The 16,411-nt window shown below is 36.4% G+C and overlaps 1 protein-coding gene across 1 annotated transcript in view; it reads right to left on the bottom strand.

Annotated features, from left to right (window-relative positions):
* The window catches only part of LOC126355386 (aminopeptidase N-like), a 159,450-nt gene that overhangs the window by 24,106 nt on the left and 118,933 nt on the right, over nucleotides 1-16,411 (bottom strand). Inside the window, exons 12-13 of the mRNA XM_050005680.1 lie at nucleotides 11,120-11,275; nucleotides 793-871 (exon numbers count right to left, since the gene is read on the bottom strand). Coding sequence (XP_049861637.1) covers nucleotides 793-871; nucleotides 11,120-11,275 — 235 coding nt within the window. The remainder of the gene's footprint in view (nucleotides 1-792; nucleotides 872-11,119; nucleotides 11,276-16,411) is intronic.

Raw genomic sequence — 16,411 nt, forward strand, 5'->3', positions numbered from 1 at the left:
CTGGTTGTAAAATAACTGTCACTATATGAGGAAAACTGACATTTTAACCAGAATTTGAGTGGTCTTCCTCTGGGGTTATAATGAGGGAAATTTTATACTTTTTTTGTGAGGGCCCATTTATATTTTAGCATGTTCCAGTAGCAGATATGAGATCATGTCATAATTTTAAAATTGTTGATTATGACAACTTTCATTGAGCTTTAAAGTTGAGTCTGAACTAAAAAGGAGTGAATTATGTTATGACTATAACTTTCAGTCTTCAAGCTGTGAAATTCCTGATAAATAGAAAAATTATATTTACAACAAAACTGAAAGTGTTTATTTCAAAACTATTTGGTGGCTGTGTATTTGTAAACTTGCATTACATATGATGTGACATAATTTTGTTAAGTATTTTTCACTATTGTAGGTACTCTTCTGTATGTGGACAGCATATCACATTGTATAAAATTTAGATATGTCACACATTCTGCATCACTCTAATGTATCTTGCAGGTGATGTGTGGAACATGTAAGCAACTAAGCTACACCTCCTCTAATTCAAGGTTCAGAGGCTACTCCTGTCCAAAGTCAGTCATTCCTATTGCAGCAACTGGGACCCAGACCACAACTTTTATCACCAGAGTACAAATTGCAACACCATACTGTGCATTCCCCTTTAGTATAATCATTGTACTACAGACATTATGCATTATCTGTTAGGTGCCTTCTATGACAAAACAAAGCATTGTAATACCATTAGTATACTCAATGACTACTTTTTGAATGAGATATTATTGTTTTCACACTTACTTTATCAAGTAGGTGTTGGTCACAAGTTGTACGGATGATGTCCGTGAGCAGCTTCCTGATTGCCTTCTTGTCAATGTATCTGCACACAAAAAGATCAGGCTCAATAATTCCTTCTCTAAGTCTGGTGCCTACTTAACTAGAACACACAGTATATACTTTCTTCATTGTTATGCCTGTCTACGTTTTTCACTGTTGTGCCAATTTAATAATTATTTAGAGTTTGTTGACAATATGTATAATATTTTTGCATAATTTAACAGTGTTATAATATTGTGATCAATATCCAATAAATTATTAAGTATTCAAGGGATTAGTTAATTAGTTTACAAGAAACTGGAGGAAGGAAGTTGGTGCAGAGAGAGAGAGAGAGAGAGAGAGAGAGAGAGAGAGAGAGAGAGAATAGGGTGTAAGAAACCAGGAAACAAGAAAAAAAGACCATTTGTAATTGATTTCAACTGCTGAAAATGCAGTGGTATTAGGTAATCAGAATCATAGGAAAAGCCAATCCATACAATTAAACATCATGAATGTTGCTGTGAAGCAAGACATTATAAATGAAGGTAATGAAATAAAAAGAAAAGGTTTTCTTGAAAGTAAAGTGGACTCTTCTGTATGGAATGGAATTAAGCTAATTTTGTTGAATGAAAGGCAAACAGTACAAAAGTACCACAAGAATGAAAAAAAGTAGAACAAATTGAAATAATGAGAAATTATGGAAAATGGGTCGACAGTGCTCATCAAAATACTATTGAAAATCATAAATCAAGTGAATATGTTCTTCAATATCTGAGGAGAACTATAGTCAAATATTTCATTCATTCTGGTCAAATATGAATTGGGAACAATGTAAAATGTATTTTGCTATCACAGTTCACAGGAAATAAATTAAACAAAACATCACAGTAGGAGGATGAAGAAGAAAATGTAGTCTTCAGTATAATTTATAAGATAATGTCTCAAATGAAGCATGTCACTATGAAAGACTGAGAATGCAAGATGGTGTGTTACATGTGTGTCAAGAAATGTTACTTTCAGTTTTAGGAGTTGCTACATGTTCAGTCAGCAGATGGGTTAAATGGAGTAAGGGGAATAATTGTTTCAAAACACAAAGGGAATGGGAAAAATAGAATAATGCATTGAAAAAAATTCATAAAATTTCACATAAAATTTCCAAATTGTCATCCCATTCATTATTCCTGAGCATCTAATTTCAAGTATTATTTGGGGCCACATTCTTTGTAATTTAGGGAATTTTACAGAGCATTCAAAAGTGGTTTCATCAGCCATAATATTGAGTCAGGTGCTGCAGAAGATTCATTTGAAAAAGAAATAAAGAACATAAAATTGCTGTATTCTATCCAAAGAAATAATTTTCATCTGTTTAATAATGCTTTACAGGGCCAGTACAATTTATTAATTATTTATTGAATTTTTTTGTGATCTAGTGACTCAAGTTGTAAATATACAACAGGATGTGAAACATGTCAGTTTTCCAAGTTTGTTTTTGTTATGTTCTGTGGTATTATATAAATAGTTCTAACAATTTCATACTGACGTATTTACACCTTAAGTTAGAACACAGAAAAATGAATTTTACAGATAAATAAGTATTATAGAAAATTAGTCTATTACAGAAAAATTAAAATGTTTATAATAATAGATAGAAATGAACACAATAAATGACATGGGAATGTATCTGAGTGTTGCAGGTACATTGACACTATACATTGTGGTTGAGGAGCTCTTCTATAGTATAAAATGATTCTTGCACTAGGAATTGCTACAAGTCTTTTTTTAAACAAAATTTCATCATCAGTTAAACATTTAATATGTGAAGAGAGGGCATTAAAAACCTTGCAGCCACTGAAATGGACCACTTCTGTTCCATACTCAGGTTTGCATGCTCATAGTGGATATCATCTTTTCTTCCAATACCATGACTAATGTACACACTATTAGACTTACAAAGGGGCTTTTTCCTTTATAAAACACATCAGTGGATGTAAGGACTTCTAAGTTCCTTTAAACAGTTTCTGCATGTGATTCTAAGAGTGTACTCCACCTGTGATTCTTATGTCTCTTTTCTGTGCTAGTGGCTGGTTTCCTCAAAGTACACCACAAGCCAAGAAAATAACCACAATAAGCTGATTGAATGGTTTTCATATTTCTCTAAGAGCAAACAATGTGTAAAACATAAGTTGCAGAACTCAGTCTTTTGCACAGATCAAGGATATGGTTTGATCAGTTGAGATTGCTGGGAGCATGAAGCTCAGGTATTTTGAAGTACCTACCCTAGTAGAAGCCGACCTCAGGGAAGATCAATTTGGGTTCTGTAGAAATACTGGAACACGTGAGGTCGTACTGACCTTACGACTTATCTTAGAAGAAAGATTAAGGAAAGGCAAACCTACGTTTCTAGCAGTTGTAAACTTAGAGAAAGCTTTTGACAATGTTGATTGGAATACTCTCTTTCAAATTCTAAAGGTGGCAGGGGTAAAATACAGGGAGCAAAAGGATATTTACAATTTGTACAGAAACCAGATGCCAGTTATAAGAGTCGAGGGACATGAAAGGGAAGCAGTGGTTGGGAAGGGAGTGAGACAGGGTTGTAGCCTTTCACCGTTGTTATTCAATCTGTATATTGAGCAAGCAGTAAAGGGAACAAAAGTAAAGTTCGGAGTAGGTATTAAAATCCATGGAAAAGAAATAAAAACTTTGAGGTTTGCCGATAAAATCGTAATTCTGTCAGAGACGGCAAAGGACTTTGAAGAGCAGTTGAACGGAATGGATAGTGTCTTGAAAGGAGGGTTTAAGATGAACATCAACATAAGCAAAACGAGGGTAATGGAATGTAGTCAAATTAAGTCAGGTGATGCTGAGAGAATTAGATTAGGAAATGAGACACTTAAGGTAGTAAAGGAGTTTTGCTATTTGGGGAGCAAAATAACTGATTATGGTTGAAGTAGAGAATATATAAAATGTAGACGCAATGGCAAGGAAAGCGTTTCTGAAGAAGAGAAATTTGTTAACATTGAGTATACATTTAAGTGTCAGGAAGTCTTTTCTGAAAGTATTTGTATGGAGTGTAGCCATGTATGGAAGTGAAACATGGATGGTAAATAGTTTGGACAAGAAGAGAATAGAAGCTTTCGAAATGTGGTGCTACAGAAGAATGCTGAAGATTAGATGGGTAGATCGCATAACTAATGAAGAAGTATTGAATAGGATTGGGGAGAAGTTTGTGGCACAACTTGACCAGAAGAAGGGACCGGTTGGTAAGACATGTTCTGAGGCATCAAGGGATCACCAATTTAGTATTGGAGGGCAGTGTGGAGGGTAAAAATCGTAGAGAGAGACCAAGAGATGAATACACAAAGCAGATTCAGAGGGATGTAGGTTGCAGTAGGTACTGGGAGATGAAGAAGCTTGCACTGGATAGAGTAGCATGGAGAGCTGCATCAAACCAGTCTCAGGACTGAAGATCACAACAACAACAACCCTAGCTCTCTGCTGATAACCCAATTTTTCTCCTATCTCTTAACCTTTAGAGATTGTGTGAAACTGAATATAGTTTGCTTTACTATAATTAACAGGAAGACCATCTATGTTAAGCCAGTTCACAATATCTCTAAAAACCTCATTAGCTGACACCTCAAGTTTATCTAATGAAATATCAATAAATAAGGTTGTGTCATCTGCAGAAATGTTGAATTTACAATATTCTGTGTAAAGACATAGATCATTAATAAAAACAATAAAAAGTATGGGGCCGAGAACTGCACCATGAAATGCTCCAAGTCTTGGTAACCCATCCTGATGATGCTGAGACACCTTCTTGACTGTCCAGTACAACTGCCTGCTTTCTGTTGGAAAGGTACAAATGAAGCCAATTCCTAGCTGCAGAGGTACATAGCTCTGTGTAAAAGCATTTGGTGAGCAAAACCTTCTCCTAGGTCACAAAATATGCAAACATCTTAATTTTGTTTTTGACAGATTCCAAAACATTGGCAGCAAATATTGTATTGTCTGTTGACAACATTTCAAAATTCAAACTGATTTTTGTTGATGATGTTATGCTCAGTAAGGTTGTTGAAAAACAAAACAGAACAAAACAAACAAACTTGTCGTAGTGAGGCTGGCAGATAGTTAGCAGTATTTGCCTCATCCTTACACAGCAGTTTTACGACTGCATACTTGAATCGTCCATGACCTATTCCTTACTTAAGTGATGCATTGAAAATATGACAAAGAATTCCACTGTGCAAGGTTCCAGCCAGCCAACGAATACTTAGTGATTTTTCTCCCTTGTAATCCAGACTTCCACCAGAGGAGATGACTTCTCCTAGACTCCAGACTTCAGAACATACAACATAGGGCTTTCTGCTTCTGTCACTATTTGCCACGATGGCTACCAACTATATAGATGTGAACTGCTACCTCTCCTGCTTCCTATTATTTTATTTAGGCCCAAATACTAGACTGGCAGTTACCTTTAACTTCCGCCTCCCCTCCCCCCCTTGAACTCCAGTGTGACCCTCAAGTTCCCCATTATTGAGAATAAATTTCAAGTTTGTCTAAGTAACACTTTTATTTCATAATAGCCCTTTTTGTGCCCATAACCCAACTTACTTTGCATACCCATATATTACTTACAGGGCTGCAGGAGTATTTTGATGATTCACTAGGTATGTTGTCAACCTCAGTAGCGTTTTTTCACTTCAGAGATTTAATGACCCTCTGAATTTCCTGTATCATTACTGTTGTTACCTGGATCTGTGGCCCTGTGGTAGGTATATTGGCTTACAGAAAATTCATAGCTTGATTTGTGGAGCCTTGTGATCCTATTTACTCTTAGAAAGTGTTTTTTAATACATCAGCTAATGTTTCTGGAACACTAGCAAGATGATCTTCAGTTTTTATTAGGATATTTTCTCAACCAAATCACTTTCTCCCTATTTCCTTCTTTATGAAATTGCAGATAGATGGTACTTTATTGCTTAATTTCTCCTTAAAAGACATGTTCTCTGATGCCTGTGTTTTCTTATTAAGAATATTTCTGTACAGTTTGAAATGCCTACTTTTTTGGGATCATTTAACATCTTAGCTGCTGCATAAAGCTTCCCTTTCATTCTACAAGAAATTTTGATGCCCTTAGTAATCGAAGATATGCAACCTGATTTAAAAATTTATTTCCTTGCTGACTTTTTAGGGAATGTCTCTTCAAACAGATTTCTAACCTCACTAGCTAATATGTTAAAATTGGAGTTGAAACGAGCAGCAGCATATTCAGAAGACCATTCCTCATGCTGTATTGATGATTAAAGTTTTCCGTGGTGTGTCAGTTTATAATCCTCATATCTTTCCAAAAAAAATTTACTTTTGATCTGATGGAATTACTTTTTCCTTGAGACATATCAGTCCCAGCATCATGTCGTGCTTAATGACGAATAACTGCCCATCATGACCAGAGAGGTCATTTGTAACACTTGACAGTAAAATTATTGTGTGTATCCCTGTATTAAATATGTTATCTAATAAAGTACTGGACATGCTCGCCAGATGAAGAAAGAGGGCAAGACAGGAGAATTCAAATGAAAAATGGCAGCTGAAGCAGAAATGTGTTGTATATTTACCATGGATGTACAAGTGTTATAGTCAAGTCAGTGTAAGAAGATGCCTGATAGCTGCAGTGGGCTGTGCATGGCTGGTTCACATGTCTGCCTCAACCAATCACGTAACATGAATTTGTAAATGTCTCTATGGCAGTGCCTCAGCGTTTCCAGAGCTCCATAGAAGGCTATTGTATTGCATGCAACCATCTGCACTTTGCAGTTGAAGCTGACAACAGTGCTGCCAGTTGCCAGGGACCATGTTATGCTGACTTAACTATAGTATCTGCAGCCCAGACCAGCACTTGTTGTGTTAAACAGAAGCTAGCATGTCACAGTTTCACAGTTTATAATTTAGTATATAGTACAGTGGCATGTTTTATTTGGGATGAAGGGTGAGGAGGATCAGACACTAATGTTTTTGCCACTTTCATTACAGACTTCTTACTCGCAGAAATAAAAGACTGTGAGATTTGAAGCTATACAAGTGTTGGTATTTCTTATTGCTAGGGTGGCACTCAAGCAAGGTCATGTGATGTCACATGATGTCAAGTGGTGGTCATTGCTGTGTTGTCAGTAGTCAGTTTGAAGCCTGTTGTGAATATGGTTTTGCAGAATGGCTTTTTCAGTCAAACAAAGAATGTTCCTTGTTGAACTTTGTCTTGGATGTAAATAATTTAAAACTTTAAATGAAACATTCACAATAAAATTTCCAGAGACAGCGGCTCCTGCAAAAAATATTTTACAGAATTTGATCACTAAATTTAGAGTAACAGGTTCAGTCTCTATCACCAAACAACTGTGTAAAGTAAGTTTGTTTGCCAGAAAATGTTGAAAGCGTTCACAAGAACATTGTGAGAAGTCTATGAAAATCAACTAGATGTCTATCCTCCAAACTCAACAAAAATGTATGTTGTGCCAGAATATTTTGAAGCTGTTGTGTATGAGAGCATACAAGTAAGAGTGATGCAAGCATTAAAACCTGTGGATTACTCAAAACAACAACACTATTGCTAATGGTTACTTAGGCATGGCACTTATTGTTATCTGGATCAAAATTTTTACTTCTCCTCGGATGAAGCATATTTTCACCTTAGTGGGTACCAGAACTCTCAAAGTACATGCTTATGTCAACAGACAATCTCAGGGAACATTTTGAGGTGCCTCTGTGTAGGTATTTGGTGTGCAGTTTCAGGCCAATGGGTTATAGGTACCATTTTCTTCACTAACACTATAAACCCTCAAGTGTATTTAATGGAATTCTTGCAGACATTCATAGGTTGTTTTTTTTTCCCAGTGTCACACGTCCATGAAACATTTGGAGGAGCTTAGGACCTCTCACATCACCCATCTCTCTACCTACAATTCCCACAGTTTGTGACCTCTAAGATCACCCAATCTGGCTACAAGTAATTTTTATTTGTGGGCTACTTTGAAGAGTAAAGTCTACAGTAACAACCCATACACAATTGATGAGTTGAAAACAAACATTCACATTGCGGAAATTGCACTAAATTAATTGACAAAATTTTCCAGAAATGTGTTGAGATGTGCTGAGTTGTGTATCAGAATTTATGGTGAACCTTTTCACCACAACTTGTGAACTATTGACCTATTGAAAGTTCAGTATGCTGTTTTTCATAATAACATGCCACTCCCAGTCCTAACACCTTGCCACAGGATCATATTCCTGTGGAAGATCCAGGTGCAAAGCTTCACTAACAGTGCTTTTTCTGGTAAAGTCATCATGCCATTATTGTTAGCATGTCCAATTCCCACTCTTGCTACAGTTGGTTTTACACAAAATTATCATGTGGTGTCACTGACACTTTGCTGCCCAGTCCATCTGTTGGCCAGTTTTTCCAAAATTCCATGTCATTTCAAGCATGTGTTTCAAGTTTTACCTCTCTACTTACATTATTCTACAAATTAGTGCATTTTCAAATTTTAGTGGCCTGGTAGGTCACCCTGTATATTTTTCATGTAGATAAACTGGGGCAAGTCCTCACTAGTTCACATGTCATTCACCTTTACAAAACTTCAGTTCACCAAAATGTTGGTCACAATTGTGAAATGTTAGAATAGTAGTGCATGTGCTGTAATTGAAACAACCAAAATTACCCTCAAATACTATTATCCTTTTCCCTGACACCTCCCTACCCTCTTCTCTTGTGCATTTTCGAAATGGGGAGGAAACTGCTCAAGTTGCAAAACATTTAAATATTCACAATATAGCTAACATGTTTCTTTTATAAATACAAGTTGATTATAATTAAAGTTAAACTTTCAAAATGCTACAGAAATAACACCACTGGTCAGAATGATCTCAAATTGCAATGGAATATTATTAGAGATAGGGGAAAACATAGGGCAGAAGAAAAAAAAGTGTAAAAATTGATCAATAGGTGGCACTGTATATGTCAGAATACATAAATGAAAATGCCTGTCATGTGCATGACCTGCTGAAATTGGTATGAACACACTGGGTACAGGACTTTTCCCCCTTTTGCTTCTGCAACATTTGCCATGACTGTTTCAATGCAGGATCATGCTCTGCTTGTAAAGCTGTATTACAAGAATGATGATTGTGCACATGTCGATCTGCAGGAGTTATGAACACTGAAGGGTTTGAAAAAAGGTGTTAGTCCAAAGACTGCTGTGGATCTGGAGAAAATGATTCAGTAATTAGAAAAGACAGATTCTTTTAGTGTGCAACCTGGTAGATGGGAGGAAACAAATTGATTTGACATCAGGGGAAGCATTGGTCACAGTAATGCAGGAGGAGACCAGTGGTGGTGTGCAAAAGTGTAGTGCATGCACAATTGCCCAAACATTGGACATAAGCTTGAGCATGATGCATAAAATCCTACGAAACTTCCTTATTTGGTATCCATTCAAAATTACCCATGTTCATGAGTTGCTTCCTGTTGACCTGCCAGCAAGAGAGACCTTTGCTTTACAATTTCATGGAAGTTGACAATGGCTGTGGAAGATTTTGTGGACAGGCAAAGTCCACTTCCATCTGACAGGATATGTCTATACACAGAATTGTCGAATATGAGCAATGGAAAATCCACACGCAAATCAACCAGTACCACTTCATCCTGAAAAGTTCACTGTGTGGTGCAAGTTTATGGCATCATTTCTCATAGGGCAATATTTTTTTTCAAAGAGACAGATGCTTCTAGTCCTGTTACATCTACCATCACTGGTAAATGCTATGAGTCTCTTCTGCGCAACCATGTCATTCCAGCTCTCCAAAAGCCTGGATGTGTGGATGGGATCATTTTTATGCAAAGATGGCACACCTCCACTCATTGCAAATCCAGTTAAGCAGCTGATGAAGTGCCATTTCAGAAAGCTAGAATTCTCAGCTGCCATTTCCCTACAGCCTGGCCGACCCAATCACCTGATCTTCATCTGTGTGACTTCTGGCTGTGGTGCTATCTGAAAGATGTTGTGTTCAGTGTTCCATTTGCTAACTTAGCTGTACTGAAGGCACACATTCTACAACACATTCTGAACATGACCACATAAACATTTCAATCAGTTGTGGAATGTGCTGTTTCTCAGTTTCAACTTGTTGATGAAAATGGTGGACAGCATATTGAACAGGTTTTGTGCCAGTCACATGGGAATTAATAATCCAATTTGATTTTGATTGATGCTTTTTATGTGGTTTTTGGCCTCAGGACAGTTAAAAACCAATGCGAGTGTTGCTTTTTATCCAGTTTTTGGCCTCAGGACAATTAAAATCTGATTTTTTGCATCCAATGTGGTATGACCTTGCTGTGGTGAAGGGGCTTATGTAACTAACAGATCACACCTGTACGCTTATGCACACAGTGTAGTACAGTTTGTTTAATGTTAAATGTGCACCTTAGGCATTGTTGTATGACTCATTTGTCATTTGTAGTTGACCACTATGAAATTATGATGCTTACAGCGCCATCTTTTGCTGTATTTTGTAACTATTTATTTCTCTTCTGCCATAAATTTTCCCTCTTCTCTGATCATATTCCATTGCAATTTGACATCATTGAGACAAGTGATGTGATTTCTACAGTGGTTTGAAAGTTAAATTTTAACTATAATCACCCTGTATATCATACCTAATAGGTTTTTATTTAGGAGACTATTGCAAAAAAAATAGCCATTATTCTTCAAATTAAAAAAAAAAAGGTCTAACTTTGGTTAGCTCGTATTTATGATGATCTAAAGAGAGACTCACAGAATTTTTTGTAGGGAACTTGAATGGACATGAGATGTATGTATGTATCAGCAAGTCCTAGATGAGTAGGTGACCAAGCACATTTTTTTACAGCTTCGTAACTGTCTAAGTATCGACAGAAATTAAAGTTGTTTCAAGAAATTTTTATTAAGGCTTTTCAGTGACTCATTCTTTCTATGATAATGGACAGTATAGGTTCTAAATCATTTATGGCATTAACAGTTTACTTCTTACCATTCTACATATGAAATATTTCTACTGACACATAAGAAAAAACTGAATCAAAGAAGAAAAGTATATGGCCTTTTACCTTAATTATTATTTTCCATATTGGTATAGGCTCCTGTATAAATAAGAGCAGTTGGGCATGCTCTGTTATACATATGAGAGAAGTAATGCAGATTTCTATGTACTGGACAAGAGTCAATAATGAAAACAGACAGAAGCTCTTCTTAGATGAAGTAACATAGGTACGGACTTCACTTACCGGGAAAGCAGAACCTTTGGGTTCTCAACCAGGAATTCAATTGCAGTGGCAACAGCTTCTCCACGATGCTTTCTTAGTGCTCCCTCCAACAGTATAGGTAGATGTTTCTGATGGATGCCACCCTGAGTGCCAGCCACAGTCATCTGCAGCAAGTGTCTGCAATGAAACTTTAGTCAGTGTCAGAACAGAAGCCAACCTTTACTATACAGGCTTTATATTTGCAGTTTACCATCATACTGAGAGAAGAGGAATATGTATACAAATCAGAATACCTGCAGTAGCTTCAGTGGACAGTCTTTGCTTGAGTTTCTTTCTTCCTTCCCAATGCCCTTTATCAAGCCACAACCAGGTTGGGACTGGTATGCCAATACTTCAATTTCATGGAAAACTGGCTATATCCATCTACAGGCTATGCACTCCCAAAGGAGACTGCTAGCTGCTCCCTATGGAGGAATCTGTGTACTTATTCTGTCTGCATCTAGTGCAGTCACAGGGTCAAACATGACATCAATTTTCAAAGGATTTGCCAATCATGTATCTGAGATGTGATGTGGGAACCAGCCCAGTATTTACCAAAGTTAATGTGGAAACAACCTAAAAACCACATACAGGCTGGGTCGTATCATTAACCCATGAGGTGGATTCGATTTGGAATCAGTGTACCCCTCTCTTTTCTGGAAGCAGCTGCTTCAATGTGTTTAACTATCCTTGTGGGTCTTTTGAATTTATTGGAATGAATTATGTTAAATCTGCTGGCCATTTACAAGACTATTAATGTATATGTCACACTGAATGAGACTATAAATATTGCCCATACATAGAAGTGCTGATCTATTGTTTCAGACTTTTCACAGCCCTGTTCACATTATCAAATAGCAGTAGTAATTAAATGCTAAACAAGTGACTCTTGATTTTATAATTCAAAGATCATGCATCTCCACCTCAGCTGGTACATTATTGATATCAGTTGTGTATAAGTGTGTATGCAACTACTAAATGATCTTTCAAGTTATGCAAGCCTAGCTTCCTTATTTCATTATCTATGTTTACCAGTGTTCTAAAGTAATCTAGATTTGGTACCAGACAAAAATCCCTCCTCCCCCAAGAAATTGCTTTGAAGTGAGAATAATTATTTATACACTGAATGTTTACCGAAATTTATAATGATATCCAATTTATTCATAGACTTGTTAACTTGGTCAATAAATTTCAGTTTTAAAATGCTTATTGCCACATAGTTGTGGAAGCATAAATTGGCAGAACTATTTCTGAAAAGACTATCTTTCATGCGTGGCACAGAAACTAGGATTTCTGCAGTATTTATTTATTTATCCATCTTCAAATGTTTATGTGAAACTGATGTTGTCACAAGTAACATAAAAAGAAAGATTGTTGGATTGAAAGTTAGCCAAATAGCATGTTTATGTTTGTCAATGCTAATCCAGTCACTTTGGAAGAGAAGAAACATCCATTATGAGTTGATGCGTCAATTGGTCTCCTGGTGAAATACCATAGCTGTTAATTAGTTGGTTATTTGCATTTTTCACAGGTCATAACTGTGATCTCTTGCTATGTTGTGGAATGAGTCAGCTTTAGAAACATAGAACACTTTCTCAGCATTAAATATGACAAAACTTTGAACATTCACATGATTTCTTCTTAGGTTATGGATTTTTTACATGAAAACAGTGACTTATTCTTAACTATGTTCAGATTCTCTCTCTCTCTCTCTCTTTTAAACACACACACAATACTACTACACATTAAGAAATTCTTCTTTAGAATAGAAGAAGTTGTCAAGCAGATTGATTTCTATTTGTGGTTGGATTTAATAATATCATCTATTAAATATTAAATACCTTACATCACTGGGTAGGTGATCAAATATTTTTATAGCTGAGTACCCCAATTGGTTTCCTTGCAACACTAAGGCTGAGTGATGGATAATGTAAATCATTTTCCTTCTAGTATTATATTTGCAAATGAATCTTACTGTTGTTTTCAAACTGTGATTTTTTGTTGAAAACATACTTTGTAAGGGGGTAAATACCCTGTGAGGCTGTTGTCAGTTACCCAGTTGACCAAAGAGCTATCTGTCTACAAGAGGATGTAGAATTGACATTGCATATTATCCTTACTACACACTTATGTTCAATACATAGCCATTAAATCAGCAGAGAGTTGCCACAGAATATGGTGCCAAATACATTACTGAGTGAAAATAGGATACGTAGTCCACTTTTTGATATTTTTAGCTCCAAACTCCAATGATACCCATAATGCAAAAGTTACAGAATTTATACATTTGAGACCTGCAATATATGACTTCCAGTTAAGATTCTTATCATTATTGACACGTAACAATTAAAAATAGTCTATTTTATTTATTGATTCACATGAATTATTTGTAATGGTGTGGTCAGGGCTTGAGCAGCGTTGAATTTTATGTGCTGGTATTGTGTATTATTTAATTTCAGTGACTGCCCATTTGCAGAGAACCAACTATTGATTTTCAATAAAACATATTTTTCATTTTCAAGTGTTGAAGTTACACCATTAAGCCTGATTATAATAATTGCAAAGCTAAATGTTTCAGCTTTTTGGGCATATGATGGAAGATCATTAACATAAAATAAGAACTAGAGTGGGCTACTATTGAACCCCATGATACACATATAGTGATTATTCTCTATTCTGAAGATGCTGTTTCATTATGTACATTCCTGGTGTTTCTTAATACTACTCTCTGCACCCATAAAGACAGACATTATGTAAACCAGTTACCAGCAAGATCTTTGATACTGTAATCTTCAAGTTTCTCCAGGAGACTAGTGGGTGTTGCACAATACAATACTTTTAACAAGCCACAAAAAATACCAAATAAAAGCCACAAGAAAGTCTCTGAATGCCATACAAATATGAAAAACAAGATACTGCTTTGAAATCACATATGAAGTTCTGTAGAGAATAGTACAGGAAAGCTATATTAGCAGCAAAAAGGCAATAATTGATTGAGACATCAGAAAGGGGAGCAAGAAAACAAAATCAATTTGGAAAGTTATTAATAATGTTATAAACAAAGATGATATAGCAAGTAATAAATTCACCATAAAACACTGAAATGAAATTGTTGATGACCTGCTTCTAATGGCCAATATATATATAATGGTCATTATTTGTAGCTCAAAGGCTGATCATAAGCAAATATGATCCAAGCACAAAGGTAGAAATTCTAATAAGTGAAATAACAATGCATCTACATCCACAAACAGTGAAAGAAGTACAAACAGCTATCAGTAAATTAAAGAATAAAATGAGTAGCAAATCTGATGATATAGTGACTCCCAAGTATACATTACACGGTACGTGGTGTAGGCTGGGTGAGATTTTCATGGTTTCATGCCACATTGCACTTATTCTTTCTTTCGCTTATTTTGTTATTCCTTGTTTTGTATTGTTGACACATAATGTCATGCAGACTGCTTACTTCTATGTAAATAATTTATATGTGGAAATAAATGTTTTCACTAGTGAACTGCATATAGTTGGTACTGCCAGACATGATCACACATTGCAGTACTTCCGTGCCAGCTTTCACATTCCACACCAAATCAAAATTTCGACTGTTATTACTGCACCTGCCACATCAGTTTCCAATTCAACACAAAGATGAATTCCTCACCAGTACCTATCACGCCAGTTTCAAGTAATGGAGTTACCAGCAGGGTTGTGATTGAACCACTGCCTTCTTGGCACTGTAACCTCTTGCTTTGGCTCGCACAATTAGAAAGCCAATTAATCTTAGCACAGATAATGGAAAATGAAATGAAATATAGTTCAGTGGTAGCTGTATTAATTGTAGGCCTTGTCACAGAAGTTCAAGACTTCTGACTGTGCCTCCAGAAACTGAATGATATGCTGCCATGAAGAAAGCATTAATTATGCAATTGTCCCAGTCTGAAGCCAGAAAATCTTTTACAAATAAAGGAATCAGACAACAGAACTCTGTCGCCATTGTTTCATTGCCTGCATACTATTGCAAGTAATACTGTCAGTGACGATATATTATGCAATATATGGCTTTCTTGACAACCAGCGGATGCACAGAAGATTTTAACAGTATGTCCAAGGATCAGATTGTGAAAAGGTATCAGGTGACAAGTGTTGTGATGTTGGCTACTGCACAAGAAAACACAACGTTAGTGACTTGGTTGCCACTAGAGTATTAGCTAGATGAGCTTACAATACAAGTGGCAGCACTAGAAAAAGCACACAAAAGGCAATGCACACATCGATGATCAAGTAGTTGAAGTCATTTGTCAGTGACACACAACATACGTACATGGTACAACAAAAAATTTGGTGAAGCTGCATGGAACTGTATGCCACCATGTAAAGTGACTTTTGATGCTGATACAGGAGCAGTTATAATGATATCTACCAGCACATGCAATGTTTCTTAATTACAAATCACTACACATAAGTGCAGTACCTGACAGATACCAGAGCAGAAATATCGGTGTATCCTGCAACCAGATTATGGCATCACAGCCACAATAGTGCTTGCCAATCTGCTGTAAATGATACAAAGATTACAACATACAGACATATCACTTTACTACCCAACCTCAGACTGTATTGTATCTTTGAGTGGCAGTTTAGTGTGGCTGATGTATCATACCCAATACTTGGAGCAAACTTCTTGGCATAGTACAGTCTGTACTGGACGTATGTTGGCAGTGATTAAGCAACACAACAACAAACATGACTGCACAAGGTAAGGTGAGCTGTACTATTACTACAAGTCAGTGAGGTTGCTGGAGACATGAAATATACATGACTACTAAAAAATTTCCCAGAGATCACAAGGCAGTCAGTAACTTCAGCACATATCAAATACTTCATTGAATTCTCACTACAATAGGCCTACCAACTTATGCATGTCCTTGATGTTTAGCACAGGATAAATTACAATGTGGTACCCAAAAAGAAGAACAGTTGGCATCCCTCCAGTGATTACTGGCAACTAATGCAAGAACCAGTCTGGACAGATATCCCATGCTGCATACAGAGGATTTCTCTGTTGGGGTACAAGGTAAAACTATATATTCAACAATTAATTTGGTCAAAGTATGCTATCAGATTCTGGTTGCTCCTGAAGACATTCCCAAGGCAGCTGTCAACATGCTGTTTAGTTCATTTGAGCTCACATGAATGGCATTAGGGCTCTATAATGTATCACAGTGTTTTCAGTGATTCATGGATGAGATAACACATGTCCTAGAATTTTAT

The sequence above is a fragment of the Schistocerca gregaria genome, chromosome 3, assembly GCF_023897955.1.
Source record: "Schistocerca gregaria isolate iqSchGreg1 chromosome 3, iqSchGreg1.2, whole genome shotgun sequence".
Lineage (NCBI taxonomy): Eukaryota > Metazoa > Arthropoda > Insecta > Orthoptera > Acrididae > Schistocerca > Schistocerca gregaria.